The 26083-nt window shown below is 43.0% G+C and overlaps 1 protein-coding gene across 1 annotated transcript in view; it reads left to right on the forward strand.

The window, feature by feature from the left end:
- The window catches only part of LOC126249243 (liprin-alpha-1), a 401613-nt gene that overhangs the window by 258261 nt on the left and 117269 nt on the right, over positions 1-26083 (forward strand). The window contains exons 14-15 of the mRNA XM_049950901.1: positions 8434-8566; positions 23153-23370. Of these exons, the coding sequence (XP_049806858.1) occupies positions 8434-8566; positions 23153-23370 (351 nt within the window). The remainder of the gene's footprint in view (positions 1-8433; positions 8567-23152; positions 23371-26083) is intronic.

The following is a 26083-nucleotide window of genomic DNA, read 5'->3' on the forward strand; positions in this document are numbered from 1 at the left end:
TTGAACTTTTTCCATAAACACTCAACATTGTCAGTGTCGGAACAGAAATTTTCGTTTTGATCTGTTAGGTGGTCTGAAATCTGCCTTCTATTACTCTTGCTAAACAGATAAACCTTCCTCCCTTTTTTTATATTCCTATTAACTTCCATATTCAGGGATGCTACGACGGCCTTATGATCACTGATTCCCTGTTCTGCACTTACAGAGTCGAAAAGTTCGGGTCTGTTTGTTATCAGTAGGTCCAAGATGTTATCTCCACGAGTCGGTTCTCTGTTTAATTGCTCGAGGTAATTTTCGGATAGTGCACTCAGTATAATGTCACTCGATGCTCTGTCCCTACCACCCGTCCTAAACATCTGAGTGTCCCAGTCTATATCTGGTAAATTGAAATCTCCACCTAAGACTATAACATGCTGAGGAAATTTATGCGAAATGTATTCAAAATTTTCTCTCAGTTGTTCTGCCACTAACGCTGCTGAGTCGGGAGGTCGGTAAAAGGAGCCAATTAACCCAGCTCGGTTGTTGAGTGTAACCTCCACCCATAATAATTCACAGGAACTATCCACTTCTACTTCACTACAGGATAAACTACTACTAACAGCGACAAACACTCCACCACCGGTTGCATGCAATCTATCCTTGTGGAAAATATCAGCGACAAGTTTGGTGAAGTGAAGTCTCTCTGTAAGATGTAGCTGGGTTCTTGTTGTTCAAAACTTCTTCTGGCACCCAGTCTGCAAGCCCTTCATGCTTGTTACCATCTTCGTGACGTCTCAGTGTCCTCACCAGTCTTTGAATATGGTTCAGGAAATCATTTTTCATAGGGGCGTTCAGTTTGTTTGGTGTGTGCAGAAAGGTCGTGAGAACAATTGCATCAATACTGGCACCATTATCGTGGCATTTGAGGGAGATACCCTCCCGAAGAAAGTCAAGGTTATGTGTTGTCGGTGTGATGTGCGGTGTTTGCATTTCAAGCACGTCTTCCTGATGCACGGCAGACCCTATATGTGGTGAATGTGGACATCCACTGTGTGAGGGGAGCCCCTGTTTTCTGCCATCTGTGTGTGTTTATTGTCATGACCATCACTGTCTGCGCTACCAGATTGCCTGATTTATAAGAAGGCAAAGAAAATGCAGGAGTAAAAGTCCTTGGATCATTTATCTTACACTGAGGCTCATCAGAAATGTGGCAGTCTTAGCCCTGTGTTGATGATCTCTAACATTGCCTCTGTTATGTTCTTTCCGCCTCCTTACTCCTCCTCCTTACCCCTCTGCCCCCTCCCCCTCCTCTCCTGCTCCCCTCCAGTTCCAGTGCCATCCACTCCAGGTACTGCTCCACCTCCCCGGCTGGAGAAGTGTCCCCCTTCTTCGGTGCCCACCAGTGATGGGCCCCCCTCCTGGTGGGACACCTCCTCTGGAAACAGCAGACTGAAGCTTCCCACTTATTTTTTACCCTCTGTCGGGTGGAATCCTTCAATATGAAGCTTTTACTGAATAGAAACTACTTCTAACCCTCTTCTTCCCATGATTTGGCCCCTGGCCCTGATTTCATCCATAACCAATTGTTTCAACACTTCAGTCCTCCACAATGAGAATATGTCCTCCAGGTATTTAACAGTATTTGGCTCCAAGGCATTTTCTGCTCTCTCTGGAGAGACATTATTGTCGTTTCTGTCCTTGGCAAGGATCTGTCGTACCTTGATAGTTACCAGCCAATCAGTCTGACCAACGCCACCTGCAAGTTATTTGAACAGATGATGGCTCGTCAGCTCTGTTGGGTCCTCAAATATCGGGACTTTTTATCTCCTTGCAGCTTTCAAGAGGTGCAGTCTGATCGACTCTCTTCTTCGATTGGAAACTGCAGTTTGGCAGGCCTTTTCTCAGCACCACCATCTTTCTCTTCATAAAGCCTATGACACAGCTTGATGTCATCACATTCTACTTATGCTCCATGAGTGCGGTTTTCAGGGCCCACTTTCAATTTTTATTCGCCAGTGCCTGTCCCACTGGTTATTCAGAGTTCGGGTTGGCACCGCTCTCAGCTCTCCACAGCCCAGGAGAATGGCGTTCCACAGAGCTCCATATTAAGTGTCCTTCTTTTTCTCATTGCTGCTAATGGACTTTTGGCCTCTGCCAGACCGTTGCTCACCCTGCTCTGTATGTGGATGATTTCTGTATTTGGGCTAGCTTCCAGTCGGTGGCCTCTGTGGAGCAAGAGCTCCAGGGTGCCAGACAGCACACTTCTGCATGAACACACTCACACAGTTTTCAATTCTCTCCCCTTAAGTCGAGGGTGGTGCATTTCTGTTGCTGTGCTACAGTCCTGATCCGGAACTGTACCTCAATACCCAACACCTGACCATGATCCCCCAGTTCCATATCTTGGGTCTTCTTTTTGACAGTAAGCTTACTTGGTTGCCCCATAACCACCATCTGAAAGTTGGCTGTTTTCGTAAACTCAGTGTCCTTTGCTCCCTTGCCCACATCTTTTGGGGCCCAAATTATTCGACTCTTCTCCATCATTATTGGCCATTAGTTCTGGCTCATCTTGACAATATTTGTCAGGTTTATAGATCAACTGCCCCCTTCCACAGTGCTTCTCTTGGACCCGCTTCATCACCGTGGTATCCATTTAGCCACTGGTGCCTTTCACACTAGTCCTGTCAATAGTCTTCTGGTTGATGCTCAGATCCTTCCCCTTTCAGTTCGGCAGTCCCAACATTTGGTTTTCATCGCCATCACTATCCTCTTCTATTCTTTTTGCGGCTTTGGGATGTCGCCTGCCCACTGCCTGCCCTCGGATTGATTTAATGGTGTGCTCTGTCTTGCTTATCTCCACTCCCTCAGCCCCAGATTCTGATGGATCCCTTCCGTGCCCGAAGGCCTTCATCACTCCAGTGGTGTTCCATTGTTTGTTCTGCAAACTCTTATGGGAGTTTCAGGATGCTATGGTTCCTTACACCAGTGGCTCTAAATCCACTGATTGCATGGGATATGCATTCATGTCTTCTGTTGACACAGAACATTATTTATTGCCTGCCATGTGTGGTGTGGTTACCGTGGATCTGATGGCCGTTTAGCTTTCCGCTTTATTAAATGGTCCTCCTTCGGTCCTCCTTCACCCAAGATTTGTTATGTATGGACTCAATGACTGGCCTTCAGAATATGGCTTGGTGTTTGTCTCGCCACCTCTTAGTCTCTGCCACCCACAACCTTCTCGCAGATCTTGGCACTGCTGCTTGTTTGGTTGATTTCCTTTGGGTTACCAGTCACATGGGTATCCCGGGTAATGAACTTGCCGATAATCTGGCTGGGTGGGCTGCCACCTGTCCCCATTCTCCGTGACCACTCCAGGAGTGAATTTGCGGCTTTATGCCAAATCCCTTTTTGCTTAATTGTGGGCTGACTCTTGGGGGCTACCCCCATGTCTGATACAGGAGACTCGCACCACATGGCGATCTTCCCTCCGTGCCTTTCCCAGTGGAATTCTACCATCCTCTGGTGTCTTCGTATCACCATGCTAGGTTGACCCATGGTTTTCTACTCTGCACTCCCCCCCCCCCCCCTTTCTCTTTTTGTGGGGGCACCCCTCACTGTGATCAATGTTTTGTTGCACTGGCCCCACCTTTTGGCCCTTCACACTAAATATACCCTCCAGCCTTTCTTGTCCCAGTGTTTTAGTGGACGACCCTTACATGGTTACATCTGTCCTCGGTTTTCTTTGTGAAAGTGATTTATTCTCCCAGGTCTGAGTGCCTGAAATCCCTCTGGAACTGGAGCCCACTTTTCCTTGTTTCTGATATGAATGTTGGAAATGATATCTTGTTTACATCCACTCACAGGTAATGCAACTATAAGTTCTGTCAATCATTTGTACATGTGTGTGGCAAAATGGGCACTGTAACAACATTTGATTAGTGATTAAAATTGTGAATTTACTTAACCAACTTAGATTTTCACTTTAGGATATTGTTGTGTTACTAGGGCAACTTAGTTCCAAAAAACATGATGATGCATAATGAGTGTTACACCCTGAACAAGATTTTAAATTTATCTGATGATGCCGTGGTAATGAGCCAGAACTGGTAGTCAGTAAACAAAATTTATGATCTTGACATAGAATTTTTATCCACATGCGTTTTAAATCAACAGATTGCGTGTCTCCTCCAGTTGACAATGCCAAAGAATAGCATCTATGACATGGGTGAGTTGCCATCAGATTTTTAGAAAAGCATTATCATCACATTACCAGAAAAGGCAGATAAATATGATAGTTACTGGAGGGTTAGCTTGACAAGTCATGCTTGTTAACTGCTGATCTGAATAATATACTGAAAAATCGAAAGAAAAATTGAAGGTTTACCCTGTGGGGATCAGTTTGATTTCAAGAAGAGAAACAGTATTATAAAGCAATTGTGTCATTGCTCTTGGTAATGGAGGATAGACTGAAGAAAAATCAGGATACTTTCCTAGCATTTATGAACTGATAAAAGGGTTTGAGGATGAATAAAAATGTTCACAATCTGTAAAAGATTGGGGCTAAAGTATAGTGATAAATAAATGACTTGAGTATCTACAATACACAACTGGGAGTAGTTAGGGGAAGGTGAAGAAAGACAACTTTGTGTAAAGTTGTCTTACACCATTGGTTAATGGTGTAAGCTAGGATTGCAGCCTATGACCACTGCCATTATAATTTTAATTAATATTGTGTTTATACTGGTTTCTGGTGAGGAGGAAATTTAGTTATTAGTATTTTACTAATGATCTCATTCATAAGCAGCCATATCACAGTCATCACAGTCGCTCAAGAAAGTTATAATTAAGCTTTAATTGTTTAATCAGAATCGGACAACGACTCTCCTTGTCCTCAGTCTCGATGATTCGAAGCGATCTGCAATCCTGTGTAAATAAAATGTCTTGATTTTCTTGCTTTGCGTAGTCAGTTGGGGAAACCTCAGATCAAGTGGAAAGTTTGCTTTGATAGAGTTTAATTATCCAATGAAATAATGGAGCTCTTGGATCTAATAATTGCAGATTCGTTTCCAATTCATTGGAAGTTCCCTCCTGATTACCAACGACACGACACCTCTGTGCAAATTTCCAATTAGAGAATACATGTATACTGAAATTCGTTACAGACCTTTGATGTAAATTCTCAGTGTATATTCTCTTGATTAGCATACAATATATTTCCAATCTCTTTCTTCCAGTAATCTCGATAGCAAAATTACAATTATTCAATGCGGCTATTCGGCAGGAGAAAATCCTAGAAGTCCTCTCAACACACACCAGAGAGAATATTACAAAGAATAATTATGCGCTCATGGAATAGTATTGTACTGTACTATTTTGCGCATCGATTCTGCGAGTATGTAGATGGTTAAGTAGGAAACGTAATTCACTCATAGAATTGTGCAGGGATAATTGGTAGAATATAAAGTGATATTACACCATGCAATTTGCATATTGAAGAGGCGATAAAGGAGGTAAAAGAAAGTTTTGAAAGATGAATAGAAATGCAAAGGGAGCAGATGCCAATGCTAGAAGAAACTGGAAGCATTTGAAATGTGATGCTATCAAAGGAAGTTGCAAATTACATGGGCACAAAATGAAGAAGTATTAAAAAAAAAATAAGGATGAGGACAGGTTAATGCAACATTTGCTATGGCAGCCAGATATATTTAACCTGGTGCTGAAGGAACAGTAAAGAGGAAAAATAATACTGGCAGATCAAGACAAGAATGTGCAAAACATATTACAGAAAATGTTGGGTGTAATAATTATGTAGAGATGAAAAGATTAGCATAAGGTAGGAAATGGTCATTTGATGGATTGATGACTAACAAAAGAAAAAAGAAAGTTTTATTTACATAAATACCTAAGGCATAATGTTTATCATGTTTGCAGCAATGTGTAACCAGTTACTGTGATTTCCCATTACCTTGTGGAAAGTTAAGATAGTACACAAATTTTTAATAAAAGTTTTGCATCTGATAGACTCTGAATTGAGATGATAATGATGTTTCAATCATTGTTGCTAAATATCATCAATATCTGCCACTTTCTCAAATACCGCCTTTCAGAATTTCATCAACATTCTGGTACTATCTTGAACATGTCCATTCAGAGATGATAGAGAGAGACTGACTCATATACTTGCTAGACTGAAAGCTATAAAATGAGCAATATGTTTTTAAATTAATTTAGTTACCCAATTCAGTCAACTTCCGTACAAATCCAATAACGTGAAATATTACTGAAGAGAGTAGTGTTCATTTCACTTTATTAGATTCAAACGCCCAGTAGTTTTTCACATTCATTCTATTATCAGTCTTATAGGCAATTGTAGGTGAATTGTTTGTCTTCTCTATACCTCTCTACTTCTTATCATTTCATACAGTTTTTGAATATGGGTATGGCTCATTCATTTATCCTCTTGTTAATGAATCTTTGCTGTAACTACAGGCCATTAGAACAGTATGATCTTTTTTTTTTGTTAATACCTCCTTCAATGTGAAATTTACAAATGAAGCACACACTTTAGAATTATGTTTGGCAGAATTTGGGACCCAGTGGATGGACACATGAATTTGTTGGTCTAGGCTAATATAGTTCAATAGTGGAGTGATTCAGGATATTATTTTTATAAAGAATGTAGTAGAAGGAAGTTATCATCATTTTTAAGGCTTATAGTCTGAAAGATTTCAAATTTACAAGTTATGTTCAGGAATATCTTTTGATGTGGTATAAGCACTTCTTCAAAACTTCTCATAGAAATGTGTAAATTGATGTTAAATTTCCTTTCTTGTTTTTCATCTTTTTTAATTGGGTGTTTAATGATCTTACTTTAAGATTTTTTCTGATGTTGTTGTTGGATCATACTGATTCTGTGGTATGCATTGCCATTCTTCTTGTCAAATGTTTGTCCAATATGTTTTGAGCATTACATCTGAACTTTGGCCTGTGAATGCCAGAGCTACATTCAATAATTATTTTCAAACTCCTCTGCAGATTTATGTGAAAACCTTAAGGGAGAACCAAATATGTTTATTTTTATGAGTTAATAAATTTTCACAATGAAGTGAAACAGTGATCCAGGGAATGCTGATTTTTAGTTGTTATTAATCCCAATGTTTTATTACAAATGTACATCAGTTAATAATCGATTTCAGTCTGTGGTGAACATATTCAAATCTGTTTTATGATTGAAAAATGTAAATACAAATAAATGTGCAATGTAAACTGCATAAGGTAAGATTTTACCGGACTGTGCTGCCGTATGTGCATAGACATTAATCGTAGGCTAGATAAACTTACCTGAATGACAGTACGTAAAAAAGTTCATGGGATGAAAACAGTTATGCTGTCAGTATTAATAAAGATCAAATACAGAATACGTCCAACATGTCTTGAAATAAAATTCATAAGACAACATCCCCTATCTTTAGACTTGATACATAAACTAGTGATTGATGGGACTGTTAACATCATATTGCCATGCAATCTTGATCGCAGAACACCGCACAGTTGATGACAGTTGTCAGGTGTCATAACTGCATGCACAGCTTGTGCCACTTTATTTCCATTCTTAACATTTCAGTAGTTGGTTAGTATTTTTAATGTTCTATTTTTTGTAGCTATCATAACGACGATTGTATTTTTATTAAACTTAGTCCTGTAAACTGTGTCTGGAGTTATGACACTTGGTACTGTTGCCAAGTGCTCTGGTATTCTGCTTATCATGATTGCTCTGCAATGCAATGTCAACAGTTCCATCAGTTGGTAGTTTATGTATGACATCTCAACACATCAGATGTCATATTATGGTTTCTGTTTCCGAACATGCTGTATATATTCCACATTTGATTTTAATTGATGTCACTGTTTTTGTGTAATTGCTTTTATCCCATGGATATTTTTATGTATTGACATTTGGATACATTTATGTAGCTCTTCTTTAATATCTATGCCCATATGGCAGCATTGTCTAGTGTAATGTTAATTAGTTTAGTATATATTGCTCATTTATATGTATTTATACTTTTTCACCATAAAACAGATCTGAAGGTGGTTAGTACAGACCAAAATCAGTAATCAGTTGATGTACATCTGCAAATGGGCACTGAGTTTAAAGACAATGAAAATCAAATCCATACAGTTCTAATGACAGACACTTGCAGAGTGAAATGTTAAATTAAGTAAGTTTCTTTTAAACATTAATTTTGCAATAGAGTTTTGTATGAGACAGTAAGTTTGAATGTGTTATCTAATAGGTACTAATGTCATAGCTGCTATTGGTTTTGCATAGCCTCTAGGATTGTGTGAATTTTTTACTACAAAGCTCATAAGCTTGCTCTTTGTGGTCCAGTTTTCCACCACCTTGTAAGAATTATAATTGTCTGATGGCATATTTGGTTTTTGTTTATGCAGGAGCCTATCTCCAAGTGGTGCAGATCCAAACTTTGTTCGTACACCAAGTCACTCGAGTTTCGATCCACATGCTGTGGCCCGAAGAACACCGAAGCCACGTGTAACAACTGCATTAGAAGAGGACCCCACCAAGGTAATCTCTTAAAACTGATTAGAGTTTTCAATAAGAGATTTATATAAATTAATGAAAACAGTGACACTAAAACATTTAGTATTACTTCTGAAAGCTTCAGATTTTTTATCTCATACCTGGGCAAGAAGGGATCAAGAGGAAGCAAAAATGTTGAATGTTGTAAAGTAAGGCACAGGAAATTGTAAACTCAAAGTCCAAGTTAAAAAAAAATCTAGTCTATAAGAACAACAGTCAAATTGCAGCCTATGACATCAACATTAAAAAGCAATGTAGAGAAGTCAGTGAACAAGCCAGTGAGCAGACATTACTGATAAGTATTAACCACTCAAACCTGAGTGCACACATGTGAGCTTTGAGTATTCACACTACAGAACACCAAAGTATAAGTAGTGCAAGGCCCATGTTTAAGCAGAGAATGGCAGCAGGGCTCCTTGTGGCCTGGCGTTGAACTCTGAATACAAGAAAATATGGCACCAAAATCCATATTCTTAATTAGAAATAAGTGGTTCAGATGACAGTCCTTTTCATTTCTACTTTATGGGTGGTCCTCTTAGTCTTGTAGTAAAATGCATGCCTGGAAACCTAAAGTTTTTTGTGACCTCACAAAGTAATATATTTGAGAAATCTCAGTCAAAAACTAAGGTTAATATCTCATTGCTGGTGTTCACAGTTTTCGTGCCATGATCACAAGAGCCACACCAATTAGCATGCACCAGGAAGCAAGAATAAATGAATTATATTTTCACTCATAAACAGAATACAAAAAAGTGGTTGCTTCATTGGGAGATTTCTTATTGGAGCAATTTAATTATGGCTGTATTGGTGGAGAGTAGTAGGATTCAGGTGCAGCCAATGTTGGGCCTAGTGACAAGAACTTGGACAAGATGCGGAGTGACCACTCAGACATTGCTCAGAGCATACGGCAAGGTGAGTTCCAAATGAGGGATCGGAATCTGATCGGCTCTTGGCCCAGAGCAACTCCTGATGTGAACTGGTCCCGAGCTGCCAGGCGGTGCCCTGTATCGTCACGTAGTGGAAGAATACAGCTGTGACAATCGGTGAGCACAAGACATGACCTATGGAGGAAGAACCAGTGCCTGCAGTGGCAGCACTGATTGTGACAACTCCTACACCACTAGCAGTGGCTGTGGGAGGTGCAGCTGACAACAGCCTGGTGTGCTTATGTTATTGCCATACTGTTCTGCTGCATCTCCCACAGTGCTGCCACCAACAGCCTGGAGTGGCGGCAGCCCACAGTACATGCCTGTGTTGCTTAACGATGGAACCTAGGTGGGTACAATATCCCTGCCCCCTTAAGACGAGGTGGCAAAGACAGCTGAGAGATGATGCAGCTAATGCCAGGATGTTGCATGCTGGGACCAATGGGCCTTTGGTTGCATCAGTGGCTGATGAAAGGTGATACTCGATCAGTGGTGGCTGCCTGAGATGTGACGATGCCAGTGGGCTGATCAGACATCAAGTCTGTCCCTGATGCAACCGATAGGAAAGGCTGCCACAAACAGGGACATTAAAAATCACAGACAGGTAGGGTTGATGTTGGGGGGGGGGGGGGGGGGCAAGCCAGCCACCAGGAGGCAACGACAGTGATGGGACCAGATGTTGCCCAGAGATTTTCATCAGAACTTCCATGAGTGCCCCACCATATACCTGATGAAAAGGACAGTGGGAGGAATGGGGAATGGGAGTGATGGCTCAACTAAGAGTGATAGGGGAGCAGATAGTGACACAAAAAATGAAACCATAGGAATGGAATCCACGACAGAGATGTTGAGAGAAGCCGTGCGGAGGCAGAGGAGGAATCTTTGCTGGGGGCAGAGGAAGCTGTGCCGATAATGGAGGAGGAGGAGGAGGAGGAGGAGGAGGAGCAGCAGCATCAGCAGGAGGCTGTGCTGGTGGTGGAGCCAGTGGCAATGTGGCAAGCTGCAGCAGCGAATGTGATGGTGTTGGAGGCTGGAGGCCTTGAGCCTGCAACCGGTATCGGGGTTGGTGGAGGAGAAGGCATCTCTGCAGAATCCTGACATGGCAGCACATATTACCATGGTGGCTGCAGGAGGGGTGGTTGGAAGCAGCCTGGCTTGCTTATGTTATTGCCATACTGCTCCCTACTTCTAAGACGGTGGTTTCTCCAATGACATGGAGCAGTGGCAGCCCACATTACATGACTAAGTTCCTTAGCAATGAAGCCCAGGTCAGTACAATATCCCTGCCTCCTTAAGGAAAGTTCGCGAAGCCAGCTTAGAGGTGATGAGGCTGCTGTAGGGAGGAGGCACGGCGGGACTGATGAGCCATTGGTGGCATCAGCGGCTGATGAGAGGTGTCCTTTTATCGGGCTCGAAATGGGACGATGCTGTGGGGTAACCAGGCATCCGCTGTGGCACTGATGCAACCACCATGATCGGGGACATGAAAAACGACAGAAAGGCAGAGTCGTCACTGAATAAGCCAAGCCGGCAGCTGGGAGGCAGCAACAGTGACAGGATCAGATGTGGCACAGAGATTTGCATCAGAACTTCCAAGAGTGCCCCACTATATGCCGGATGGAAAAGGTCAGTGGGAGGCACAGGGAATGGGATTATGGCTCAACCAAAGATAAAAGGGCTGGACGAAGTGATGTAGAAAATGGATCTGTAGGAATGGAAGCCACAATGGAGGTGTCAAGAGGGGCTGTGCTGGTTGTGGATGAAGCTGTGGTGGTGGCAGAGGCAGCCATGCCAGTAATGGAGGAGGAGGAGGAGGCGGCAGCGGCTGTTCTACAAACGTGAGACACTGACCTAAATGCTGTAACACATCTATACTAAAGGTCACATGGTGTTCAGAGAGGCAGATTACGTCAGCTGGGTTTAATGCCTCTAATTTAACAATGCAGGTAATTAGTTCATTAATTACTTCTTAGTACCCAAACCATTTGAAGCAATAAAGGTAGATGGCATTTAACACTGACTGAGTTGAAATTGTGTGGAAATAAAGTATCTGCTGATTGCTGAAAATTTTTAATCAACAGCGGCTTGTGGTGATGATTATATATGCCATAATTATGTCATTTTGTTCTTTCTCAAACTGAATGTTTCTTTCAATCCTAACTAACCTCCTTTTAAAACTTAGTTTCTTTCTGTCCTTGCAAAATTAAAAAAGTGCTGTTCTGAACCCTGTAACCACTGGTATTTTATCACTCATGACAATGCCTTCACCCCATAAATTTTCTGCTATTTGCCCAGTCAGTTTACCCTTCCCCTTCTAATGAGGTGAAGGCCATGCCTAGTATAATCCCATCTACTAGGTAATCAACAGGAACCAGGCCAAAATGTGCCCCAGCACCTGAAATAAGCAGCCGTTCCATCTCCAAATTAACTCTGCTAGCAGAAGAATTCAGATGAGATTCATTGTGGCATCTGAGAGCAGATACAAACTCAACATTGGTATGTTTCAATGCTGATGCTATCTTCGCAAGATCACACTCTGCATTATACCCAGTTTTGTGACGGCCTTCGTAGCGACAACACTTCACTGTAGAAACGGCCTACGAAGTCACCGCCACACTTTTAATAGCGGGCCGACTGGTCCGCTGGAACAGTGAACAGAAAGATGAAAACCCAAACACTCGGATTAAATGAAAGTCGGTACTTATCTTTATTAACGACGATACAGAACACAGTGGTGAACATGGTCTACAGAAATCTGTCTAGTTCGAGTCGGAGCGGCTAGGTCAGCGTCGGCTGACGGCAGACAACAACTCTGCTGCGATGAACACACAACTGACTAGCAGGTACACAAGTCGGTGGCGAGTATACAACTGAGCGGCGAATCCAGAACTGTCCTAGCGCTCGCGACTCCAGCGCTTAAGAAGCCAGAAGCCAGCGGTGGCGCGCGCAGACTTGCGGCGATTTCCTGTATCGCTGGCGCCGCTTATGCGGACGGCGTCCGGACTTTGATGCTGCCAACCTTTTGGCAGCGGGCTCGGTTGGCATTACTGGCTAGGATATAACACTCCTCTCCCCCAAATCGCCGCACCGTCGTTGAATAATGACGTGGCGGGCGTCGACGGCGGGGGAGGGGTCTGGCCGCAGACGCAGCAGAAGAGACCGGGGCGGAGACTGTTGTCGGTGGCAGTCCCCGGTCCACACCCCAGCATTGCCTGCGCGGGGCCTCGGGAAACACCGACTGAAAACCGAGGTCAGGGTGCACGCCTGTGACCACGGGCGCAGCTTCTAGTACTGGACGCGATGGGGCGTCGGGACCCACGAAGAGAGGCAGCGTCTCCTGACGCTGCGTCGACGGCTGCTGAGTGGGTGCCGGACAAGGCGCTGCGGTGTCAGACTCCTTGGGGGTGCCCAAGGAAAGCGGCTGCAGTACAGGCTGCACAGCCACCGCTTGGGAAGGCTGAGGGGTCGACGTCCATCAGCTCCGAAGGCGGTGGCGACTGAAGAGGGACCGCAGGCGCCGGAGCGACCACCTGGGGCGCTCCCGCATGAAGCTGCGCGGGAGGCATCAACGGGACGGGCTGTCGGCGTGGTAGCGGCGACGGCTGCTGCTGCTGCCCTGGGGGCGGCAGCGAAGTCGGAAGGCGCGGCTGGAACCCGCCGCGGACCAAATCTGTGGACAAAGAACGAGCGGCAGAATCCGGGTGGCCAGCGTGGCGCAACTGGTTCTGATGCCTCCTGTGCACCCCAGTAGCACCTTGAACAGTATAAAAACCGCGACCCTGGACACTTATCACGGTACCACGTTCCAAACAACGGCGACCGTGATAAACTCTGAAAAAAACGGTGTCGTTGCGCTGAAAATGCGTGCGATGCTCAGAAGCGGCGGGTCGATCCGGGGGGTGCAACAACCGTAGTAGGGTGCGATGACGACGGCCGTGGAGAAGCTCCGCAGGCGAAGGGCCGTCGCGTGGCGTGGTCCGGTACGACGACAGGAACGGGATGAGGGCCTGCTGACGAGAGTGCGTAGCACGAAGGCGGTCCATATGATCCTTGAATGTGCGTACAAAACGTTTCGCTGCACCATTCGATTGAGGGTGGAACGGCGGAGTAAGAACATGGCGAATGCCATTGGCAGAACAAAAACCTTCAAATTCAGCAGAGGTAAATTGTGGACCATTGTCAGACACTAAAACTTCTGGAAGACCCTCAATACAAAAAATTGAAGTCAACGCCTGTATAGTTTGTGCAGACGTTGTAGACTGCATGGGCACAACAAATGGAAAATTACTAAATGCATCTATCACGATGAGCCAACGAGAATGCCAATATGGACCAGCGAAATCAATATGTACTCGCTGCCAGGGACCGGCAGGGCTTGCCCACTCAAAATAGCGTTGAGGTGGAGCAGCTTGGTGTTCGGCACACGTCGAACAATCTGTAGACATCTGCGTAATCTGCTCATCAATGCCGATCCATGTACAATGACTGCGGGCAAGCTGCTTGGTGCGGACCACTCCCCAATGACCTTGATGCAACAAGTCGAGGACCTTGGATTGGAGCACGTGGGGATCCACTGCACGAAGCTGGTCATTCTCGGTGCGTAACAGCAAAACTCCATGCGAAACAGACAACAGATGACGTTACGGATAATAGCGACGAACCACAGGATCCGATATGTCCTTTGCCTTGGACGGCCAACCACGTTGAACAAAACGTAATAGTAAACTCAGATGAGGATCTGTAGCTGTCGCATGTGCCACCTGACGATAATCAATCGGAAAATCCCGGAGGGATTGATGCTCATCGGCGTCAATCTGATGGCAAGAGTCGTCAGAGGAATTGAAGACATCATCCGCAGCAATCGGCAATCTAGAAAGCGCGTCAGCGTTTGCATGCTGAGCTGTAGGGCGATACAGTATCTCATACTGGTATTGTGATAACAAAAGAGCCCAACGTTGTAGTCTCTGAGCTGTCCGCTGAGGAACTGGTTTAGACGGATGAAACAGCGACGTCAGAGGCTTGTGATCTGTTACTAAATAGAATGGTCTACCATAGAGGTAGTGATGGAATTTTGTGACACCGAACACAATATACCGAGCGAGGTGGCGCAGTGGTTAGACACTGGACTCGCATTCGGGAGGACGACGGTTCAATCCCGCGTCCGGCCATCCTGATTTAGGTTTTCCGTGATTTCCCTAAATCGCTCCAGGCAAATGCCGGGATGGTTCCTTTCAAAGGGCACGGCCGACTTCCTTCCCTAATCCGATGAGACCGATGACCTCGCTGTCTGGTCTCCTTCCCCAAACCAACCAACCAACCAACCGAACACAATAGCCAACGCTTCCTTGTCCAATTGGCTATAATTACACTGAGCTTTGTTTAGCAATTTAGAGGCGAACGCAATAGGACGTTCGGTGTTACCGACTCGGTGAGACAACACAGCACCGAGGCCGAAAGAAGAGGCATCACAAGCTAACACCAGAGGCTTGTCAGGGTCGTAATGGACCAGACAACGATCATTCAATAAAGCCTCTTTAAGCTGCTGAAAGGCTGATTGGCAATCAGCTGACCACACAAACGGAACATTCTTACGGCGGAGACGATGCAACGGTGCAGCAATCTGTGAGGCATTAGGTATAAACCTAATATAATATGTCAATTTGCCAAGAACTGCTTGCAATTCATGCAGATTGCGAGGGGCGGGCAAATCACGAATAGCTGCTAAATGTGACTGGGAGGGATGAATGCCTTGAGCATTAATAACATGTCCCAGATACTCCAACTCCGTAAGGAAAAATGAACATTTATCGATGTTGCAACGTAGGCCTGCCTGAGACAACACTGTAAACAAACACTCCAAATTACGGAAATGTTCAGCAGGCGTCCGACCGGACACAACAATATCGTCTAAATAGGTGCAACACGATGGCACATTAGCCAAAAGTTGGGACAAAAAACGCTGAAAAACAGCTGGAGCTGACGCACAACCAAAAGGCGAACGCAGAAAACGGAACAACCCCAATGACGTGTTTATGACAAAATACTGTTGTGATTGCTCGTCGACGGGCAATTGCAAATATGCTTCACGGAGATCAATGTTGGAAAAGAAACAAGCTTCCCCTAACTTATCCATCAGCTCGTCCGGTCTAGGTAAAGGAAAAGAATCAATGACAGTCTGAGGATTAACTGTCGACTTAAAATCAGCACACAAACGTAACTTGCCAGACGGTTTCTTTATAATAACTAAGGGAGAAGCCCACTGGCTCGCTGAAATGGGTTGAATAACACCGTTGTTTTGCCAACGACGAAGTTCATCTTCTACAGGTGCCCGGAGGGCGTGAGGCACTGGACGAGCACGAAAAAATCGAGGCTGAGCATTATCTTTTAACGTAATATGAGCGGCAAAGTTCGCAGCACAACCGAGTTCGTATTTAAATATGTCACTGTATTGGTTACACAAATCGGTTATGCTGTCTTGAGGAACAACAACAGAATTAAGTTGCAACACATTGTCTTGGATAGACAGGCCAAACAAGTCAAAACAGTCTAATCCGAAAATGTTTACACTGTCTATAGCGCGGAGCACTGTGAATGAAACTGTTTTTGTGTTGCCCCGGAATGTGGCTGGCACGCTACATACACCTAACACAGGAATGTGTTCGCCACTATAAGTAGCCAAAGAATGTTTAGCCGCTGAAAGTTTAGGGCGGCCGATAGCCGCATACGTAGCACTATTTATGAGAGTCACAGACGCACCAGTGTCTAATTGAAAATTGAAGGTCTTATCCTGGATGCGTAGCTTCACAAATAGTTTATTACACTGTCTCTGGATCGGTGCAGCGGAGGCGGAAGACACAAAATCAGCGTGTTTAGCGCGTGGTCGCTGCTTACGACAACTCGTGGGTTGGGCGGGTGGAACAACAACTCCTGCTTCACTTGCAGTCTGTACATTACTGTTTACAGCGTTTGAAGTACGCTCGGGACGCATATCAGAGGGCTGGGTGGGTGGCTTATTGCGAACAAGTTTATTACCCACACGAACCGTGGAAGAGTCTTTAAACGCGACCTTCTGGGCGGGCTGGCTTTGAAGAACATGAATATCCATGGGCTGGGCAGCACTAGAATTGTTCTTGCGTTTACGCAAACAAACAGTCTGGATGTGTCCTTTCCTTTGACAAAAGTGACAAGCCGCGTTTCTTAACGGGCAACGTTCACGAGGATGAGCAAGAACACACTTAGGGCAAGACTTAACTCTATCATTTTGCACACGCGGCTGACGAATGTGTTTATCATGACGCGGCCGGCTAGTATTTACAGTCTGACTCTGCCGGTGGGGCCGCGGGCGTGACATAACTTGCTTAGCACAGGCAATTTGAGAAATACATGGCTGATCTAACTCACACTCAGCATAGTCAAAAGTATCTTGGGCTTCAATAATGTTCATCACAGTCTCTAATGACGGGTCAGGCAACTTTAAGATAGCAGCACGAATACGAGAATCTGCAATGTTTTGAGTAATAGCGTCTCGTAACATGACATCACTGTAGGAAGCTCCACACACTCAATTAAATCGGCACTGACGGGTGAGGCCCCGTAAATCTGTTAACCACTGTTTATTAGATTGATGTGGCAGTTTCTTTAATCTGAAGAACTTGAATCTGGCTGCTGCCACATGAACTCTCGACTCGAAATACTCAGCAAGCTTGGTAACAACAACGTCATAGTCTAAAGCTTCTGGCTTGGATTCCGGAAACAACTTACAAAGTAGTCTATAGACTTCCACGCCTGCAGTGGAAATTAAATAAAGCTGCCGCTCATTACCTGTGATTTTGTAGACTGACATGTGTGCCTGCAACTGCGCGAAATATTCTTGCCATTCTTCTCGTGATGCCTCAAAAGCACGAAAAGGCGGAGCTGCCTGTGCTTGTTCCTTGTGTGGTGGTGGATTAGCCGCTTGTTTGGTGATTGCTTCCACCAGACTTTGTATTTGCTGACTCTGTAACAAGATCAACTGTTGTAATTCGGCAGACATAGTGAACACAAATTAAACCAGCCCCCAAAATTCTATCTCAAGAAACAAGTTAAACCAGCCCTGCACACGAGTTCGGAAGTCCTCGTCGCCAGTTTTGTGACGGCCTTCGTAGCGACAACACTTCACTGTAGAAACGGCCTACGAAGTCACCGCCACACTTTTAATAGCGGGCCGACCGGTCCGCTGGAACAGTGAACAGAAAGATGAAAACCAAAACACTCGGATTAAATGAAAGTCGGTACTTATCTTTATTAACGACGATACAGAACACAGTGGTGAACATGGTCTACAGAAATCTGTCTAGTTCGAGTCGGAGCGGCTAGGTCAGCGTCGGCTGACGGCAGACAACAACTCTGCTGCGATGAACACACAACTGACTAGCAGGTACACAAGTCGGTGGCGAGTATACAACTGAGCGGCGAATCCAGAACTGTCCTGTGGATGTGATCCCCCACTGTGTCCCAGCTAGTTTGCGAATTAGGTTGTTTCGAGCGGAGATTTTCATTTTGGTGTTCTTGCAGTGAGTTTTGAATGTGAGAGTTCTATCGAGAGTGACTCCCAAGTATTTAGGTGCGTGATGATGCTGGAGTTGGATGCCTGACCATGCAGTATGTAGCTCACGATTAGCTTCCCTGTTCCTTAAATGAAAGACATACACTTGTGTCTCCGAAGGGTTTGGTCTGAGTTGGTTCCAATTGTAGTCACTTGACAGTGTTCTAAGTGATGTTGTCAGGTTTCTTTCCACTCTTTCAAAGCATAAGCTCTGCGTAGCAAGGGCTAGGTCATCTGCATATAAGAATCTCCTTGTGCCTGGGGTCAATGGCTGGTCGTTGGTATAAATGTTGAAGAGAAGTGGAGCCAAAACGCTTCCCTGAGGTAGACCATTTTCCTGTGCTCTTCAGCGACTGTGTTGTCCTTGAAATTCAACAAAAAACCTGCGGTTTTGGAGGAGAGTGCTGAGTAGTCTAATGAGGTGGGCGTTCTTGATCATATTGTATAATTTTGCATTGAGTAACCAATGATGGACAGTATCATACGCTGCTGTGAGATCCATGAAGACCATGCCCGTTACTCGACGGCTTTCAAAGCCATCCTCTATAAACTGAGTGAGATTCAAAAGTTGCCCTGTGCAGCTTCTGTTTGGTCGAAATCCTGCTTGTTCGGGTATGAGAAGAGGGTCTATTACTGGTAGGATTCTATTCAGAATCATACGTTCGAACAGCTTATAAAGGTGACTCAAAAGGCTAAGTATTTGGCACTGGTTCATACAGTTGTTGAAAAGCTGCAGGATCCACTCCTTGTTTCTGGGCCGAAATTCTTGATTTGCTCCATACGGAGGGCATCTGGACTGGATGCTTTACCAGTTTTGCTCTCCTTAATAGCCTCGTTTAATTCAGATATCTCGATTGGGAGAGTCAGATCCCTTGTTTGTTCTTGGGCCTCTTGCTGTACTTTCGGAACTTTGATTCTATGGCTTCCTTTCCCATTCATGAGCAGTTGGTGTGCTATCTGATCTGCAGTAATGTTGCAGTGTGCTGTGGATCTGGTTGGGTCGTTATTGAGGCATCTCCATCATCTCAACGCTTTATGACTGTTTCTGATGAGATCAAGTTCTTCCATAGTTTTAACCCAAGAATTCCTTTTGGATTCTTTCAGAGATGCAATAAGTTTATTCCCAGCCGATAGCGTTGTCTCGCCGAATGGATCTTCTTCGAATAGTACCTTATACTCTGTAAATTGAGCACTGAGTTCTGAAGTTAGACCAGGAATGTATGATGTTCGACAACCTCGAGGAATTGCAGTTCTGGAGCACCTCTTTACAGCCCTCGCAAAAGTATCATACGAGTCTGGTGAAGGTTCAATATTGGGAACTGCAGCGTCCAGCGTTTCTGTAAACTTCGGCCATTTGGCTTTCCTGAAGTTAAAGCTCCTTCTGAACGGAACTGTCTGTGGTCTAACTGCTGCATAAATTTCACACATGATCGGTCTGTGCTGTGTATTTGTAATAGGGTTGCAGACAGTTTTTATGCACTTTTGTGAGATGTTCTTGCTGCAAAATATCAGTTCGGGGTTGTATCCCAGTTTCCATCTGCCGCTGTTGAAAGATGCAGGTTGCTTAGGGTCATATATAAGGCTCAGATGATTGCCTTCCACCCATTCTTGTAATGCTGTACCATTCTCATCATCATGCTCACAGCTCCACGTGGTACTGTGGCAGCTGAAGTCACCAGTCACTATTTGTGTGTCGACTATAAAAGTTATCAGGTAGATTGATTTTGAGATCAATGTCCGGGCCGGCCGGTGTGGCCGTGCGGTTCTAGGTGCTTCAGTCTGGAACCGCATGATCGCTACAGTCGCAAGTTCGAATCCTGCCTCGGGAATGGATGCGTGTGATGTCCTTAGGTTAGTTAGGTTTAAGTAGTTGTAAGTTCTAGGGGACTGATGACCACAGCAGTTAAGTCCCATAGTGCTCAGAGCCATTTGAACCAATCAACGTCCAGTGGTTTGTATACGGATGTGACTGTACAGCCTTTGATTTCTAAAGTTAAGATTTCAATATCATTTGCTTCAGTAAAGGATGATGATGATATCTGTATATTTGGTTGGACAAATATAGCACTTCCGTATTTTGGGTGGGGTCTTTCCGTAGCCAGTCGCATTCCGTTTATTTTTTGGTCTGCTCATTTCACAGCTTCTGTGGGTCTCCTGTATGCAGAGTACATCGCACTCGGTTTGTCTGCACAGCCCTTGTAACAGTTCTTCTTTTGGTGATGATATACCTTCTATATCCATCGATATGATGGTCAACTGTGGTCCTGAAAAGGACCAAGATGATGTTTCTGGTGTGAAAGGATCAGCCGTCAGAGAAACCTGACGCCCAGGGTACACCTGATTGCAAGTCTTATCTTGGTCGGAAATCATTGCAATCTTCGTGGAGGCTCCTTTCATGTACCCCAGATAAGCAATAATTAACATCTTATTTAAACAGTGAGCTGGCATCACTTAGTACCAGTACAGTGGATGTCGAGGAATTATGGGCAAACTTTAAGCAGATTGTAAACCATGGTGTGGAAAGTTACGTGCCTAGTAAGCGGATAAAAGATGGAAAAGACCCACCATGGTTTAATAACGAAATTCGTAAGATGCTGAGGAAAACAGGCTGTTGCACTCTAGGTTCAACAGGGGACATACAAATGACGACAAGCGAAGGTTAGTGGAGATTCATGTGTCTGTGAAAAGATATATGCGCGAAGCTACCTTCTTTTCAGGAAACACTATTGAGGAAGTTTAGAGAACAGGCATTTCAAGCTGACTGCCAAATGATTGTGCTCCTGCCAACATACATTACACATAAGGACCACAAAGGTAAGGTACGAAAAATTAGGGCTCATATGGAGCCTTACAGACAGACATTTTTCCCTCACTCTATTTGCGAGTGGGACAGGAGGGGAAATGACAAGTAGGGATACAGGGTACCCTCCGCCACACACCTTAAGGTGGCTTGCAGAGTATCTATGTAGACGTGGACCTTTCCTGATCTTGTATTATTCAGCCTGAAGGGCAGCAATTTTCCCCTCCATTTCCACTATTTTCCTATCTTTAGTATATGTCCTACAAAACAACTGAAAAGCTTCATATAGTTCCCCACTTGCCATACCATGACAGTCACCCATATGGTATTAACTACAGCACCCATAACACCAAAGCCTGGACCTAACAGTTCTACAGGAAGTTGGAGCCCTTCTCACTAAGTGTAATAGTTTAGTAACATTAAGTCAATTAACTGAGTTACCAATAAATAAGAAACAGGTTTACAAAAATTAGGACTATGCAATTGTAAGTAAACAAACTACTAATACAAAGTTTCTGAATCAACAACGTAAAATTTGCACTACTTCCTGCAAATGTGAACTAAATAATGCAGAAGTGCACTCTACCTAAATTGCTGGAAAGTGAAATGAAAAATTAAGTGATATGCTCTAAGTTTACTGCATTCAAACATAAAAGGAAATATGACGACAACCTGACTGTATGATCTTTTCACGTTTTCTGGAATATTACATAAGAAAAACTAAAACCTTTAATAATAAGCTTAAAAAACACACTAATACACATATTTATTGAGGAATCTGTACTAAATTAATTGTTACTACAATCTAAATGACTTATCTTTATTAGAATACAATAACTCGTGATTCTTCTACATCTACATTTACATAGATATGCCACAAGCCACCAGCAGTGTGTGGTAGAGGGTACTCTGTACCACTACTAGCCATTTCCTTTTCTGTTCCACATGCAAATAGGGCGAGGGAGAAACGACTGTCTATATTTGTTCAAATTATCCCTGATTTCTTGATTCTTATCTTCATAGTCCTTACGCACAATGTATGTTGGTGGCAGTAGAATTGTTTGGCAGTCTCCTTCAAATACCAGTTCCTTAAATTTTCTCAATAGTGTTTCTCGAAAAGAACATTGCCTTCTCTCCAGAGAGTTCCAATTGAGTTCCTAAAGCATCTCTCTCTGACTTGCATGTTGTTCAAACCTACCGGTAACAAATCTGATTGCTTCAATGTCTTCCTTCAGTCCAACATGATATGGATCCCAAATTCTTAAGCAAGAATAGATCCCACCAGCATGCTATATGCAGTCTCCTTTATGGCTGAACCACTCTTTCCTAAAATTTTCCTAATAAATCGAAGTCATTCGCCTTCCCTACCACAGTTCTCACATGCATGTTGCATTTCATATCGCTTTGCAACGTTGCACCCAGATATTTAGATGACTTGACTGTGACAAGCAGGACGTTAGTAATACTGTATCCAAACAATACAGGTTTGTTCTTCCTATTCATTCACATTAACTTGCATTTTTCCACATTTAGAGCTAGCTGCCATTCATCACACTAACTAGAAATTTTGTCTAAGTTGTCTTGTATCTTCCTGCAGTCACTGAACTTTGACACCTTACTGTACACCACAGTATCATCAGCTAACAACCACAGATTGCTGCCAACCCTGTCCGCCAAATCATTTATTTATATAGAAGACAAAAGCGGTCCTATCGCACTTCCCTGGGGCATTCCTGATGATACCCTTGCTTGTGGTGAACACTCACCATCAAGGACAACATACTGGGTTCTGTTACTTAAAACGTCTTTGAGCCACTCGCATACCTGTGAACTTATTCCATATACTCACACCTAGTTAGCAGCCTGCAGTGGGGCACTGTGTCAAATGCTTTCTGGTAATCTAGAAATATGGAATCTGCCTGTTACCCTTCATCCATAGTTCGCAGTATGTCATGTGAGAATAGGGCAATCTGAGTTGTGCATGAGTGATGCTTTCTAAACCCCTGCTATGATCTGTGGACATAAAATTACAGTCTTGCCTTGTGCAGGGTTGCCGACATGAAGTCCAGTTTATTTGTTTAAATCTACTTTCTATATTCTCAAAGTACCTTTAAATAATGTGTTTTCTTGTACATCTAATTATCTTAAAGACCTAAAGAATGCAGTTGATGTGATTGTCCTATTTACTTGCAACATAATAAGAAAATTATGTATGCTGATGGTACTGTGTTTCTGTAAAGTAACACAATTTTTGTGTTTAGGTATCAATGGGCATCTGTCAAGACTGGGAAAAACTGCAGCAGGCACATGTCTTGGCAAATGTTCAGCAGGCATTTGATGCCTCGAGTGATGCAGAAGGTGAAGACAATGAGAGCATCTTCAGTGCTGCAGAAATACTTTCTCCATCAGGACATACTGATGCTCAGACTCTGGCAATGATGTTACAAGAGCAGTTGGATGCTATCAACAATGAAATAAGGTAAGCTTTATACAGCTCTTTAAACAGTAGGACATACTGACATCAGCTGCATGAACATTTGTTCCATTATGAGGTTGGTTGTTAACAATCAGCTATAGTTTGAAAACAACATAAAATTCACAGACGTAATGCTAAAAGGAGAAATGACTTTACAGTACCCACTGCTCATCCGTAGTGTGGCACAGATGGGAGTGAGGTATTCAGCCATTAAAGGTTTTTGAACCCCTACCCAGTGATGTAAAGAATTTAATAGATAACAAAATCAACTTCAAACACAAACTGAAATCATATCTAAACTTAAAATCTTTTGAGTTGTTAGGCCATATCATATTTCCTCTAAAGTAATAGACATTTCGACCCTCTGCTGGGATCTTCTTCAGGATCTTCCAGTGTCCACTATTCCTAGAACACCGGACACCAGAATATCCTGAAGAAAATCCCAGCAGAGGGGTCAAAACATTGATTATTTTAGAGGAAATATGATGTGGCCTAACAACCCAGAAAATTTTAACTTTAGTGACAGCGACCATGAAAGCCTGCAGACTTACATGAAATCATATCTACATGATAACTCTCCCTACTCCATTTACAAATTTCCAATGTGAATATATAATATTTTTTATTTTATTTTATTTTATTTTATTTTTTTTTTTTTTTTTTGAGAGAGAGAGAGAGAGAGAGAGAGAGAGAGAGAGAGAGAGAGAAGAAATTGAACATGATTAAGTACAAAGCACTGGAAAAAAATTTGAGGCAGTTATGTGAATAATTTGCTTCTCGTATTTCTAACCAAGAATGATGTGTAATATTGATCCGTTGAACATGCAAACTTATAACTATTAGTACTTTGAAGTGACTCACCCATCAGAGACAGTAATTTTAATGTGGGATGCTGACAAGAAGGCACAATATGCATTTAAATAGAATTGTATAAATGTTTTACAAACATCCATAGCTAAGTGGCCAGCATGTTTAAGTAGGATATTGAAACTTTTGATTGAACCTTATATACTACCAAAGAATTTAACATAGAATGAAACGGGTTCCATTGAACACCATGCGTACAATAGGGGAAGCTTTCATCAATGACAAGGATTGATATATCCGGATTATTTTGCATCCTCACCCCCTTACACACACACACACACACACACACACACACACACACACACACACACACACACACACACACACACACGTATATGTATACACACTCTCCCCACGTTGGTAATGCATTCAAATGACACCTCATGCAGAATATGAAATGAAATGATCAGTCAGCGGGCCAATGTCATATAGTATGACAGTCAGTATGATAGTGTATGGAGTTTATTTTACTTTCATGTAAGTGTTGTGGAGGCATGGGGTGCATTGTGAGGGGGGGGGGGGGGTTTATACATTTCATGGAAAGTTAGTGTGATTGGTATGATAATAGTGGTAATAAGTCTTGCAAAGAAATAGTGTAATAAATTTCCACTTCTCCATATATATCTTTGAATGCTACTATTCTGTTTGATAAAGGAAACTTTTACATTAATATTATATTTTTACTTTTGAAATTACTCATTTGTAGTAACAGAGTGTATTTTGAACAACTGTTCTGGTAACTGAAAACAAATGAAATACACTCATTCACCAAAGCTGAGCAACAAAGTAACTTCTTACACCCAAAAATCCTCGAGTTTTGTATTAGTCTCTCTCTCTCTCTCTCTCTCTCTCTCTCTCTCACACACACACACACACACACACACACACACACACTAAGATTGTAACCAGCTGGAAACTGCAGTGTGTCATTTAGTGTTTTTTAGCTTTATTCTGTTGCAGAATACTATATTACTATGCATTACTCCATAGGTTAATTACAGTTTGAAATGAAATTACAACAGATGACTCACTTAGAACAATTATTTACACAAAAATGTGAATGTGAATTTTCTCTAAGTGAATGAGAGAGAATGAGGGGTGAGGTCTGCTTAACTTTTCCACATGAGATGTAGAACATTAGTTAATGCACTGTACTTGTATTCGTGAAGAGTGATGTTCAAGTCCCCTTCCTTGTCGGTCACAGTGTGCTCTGTATCCTTCCTTTTAGTTGATCTTAATCTCACCAAAAACTGTAGCATATTGGTCATTTTATTTAGAAGCAATCCAGTTACACTTTCTCAATGTATATGCAAATAATGTGAAATTAGGAAGTCAAAAATAATAGAAGATACACTGTAGAAAGGGAATCTGAAGTGTAACAGTAAAATACTATTCTGTTACAATGGCAAAAATGAGGCAATAAATAAATCAATGTCAGTTACAACCATGTGTTCAAAGAATAACAGCATTAAGGATTGTAATGGTAAAGAGTCAAAATGATAGTTCTGGTACCACCTGGGACGGGTATTTTCTGCTATAGCATTGCCAGCTTTGTGTGGGGACAGATCTTATTTTGTGTATTCATTGTTAGTATATATATATTGTATGTGGGTAGAAATTTTCTGAAGGACACTGTTTTGTGCACAGTACAATGTAACATGGTGTGACATTACTAGTTGATAGCCATATTCAGCTTTAACAAGACCAATATTTGTTGTCTTGTAAGGTACATATAAGAATCAGTGTGGAAAGCGTATCTTAGAACCAAACAAAGTGTTACAAGGATATGGTGTTCTGTGTGATACTGCTGTACAGTGAATATGAAATATCATGAAGTGTCTACAGTCAC

The sequence above is a fragment of the Schistocerca nitens genome, chromosome 3, assembly GCF_023898315.1.
Source record: "Schistocerca nitens isolate TAMUIC-IGC-003100 chromosome 3, iqSchNite1.1, whole genome shotgun sequence".
NCBI classification, from domain to species: Eukaryota; Metazoa; Arthropoda; class Insecta; order Orthoptera; family Acrididae; genus Schistocerca; species Schistocerca nitens.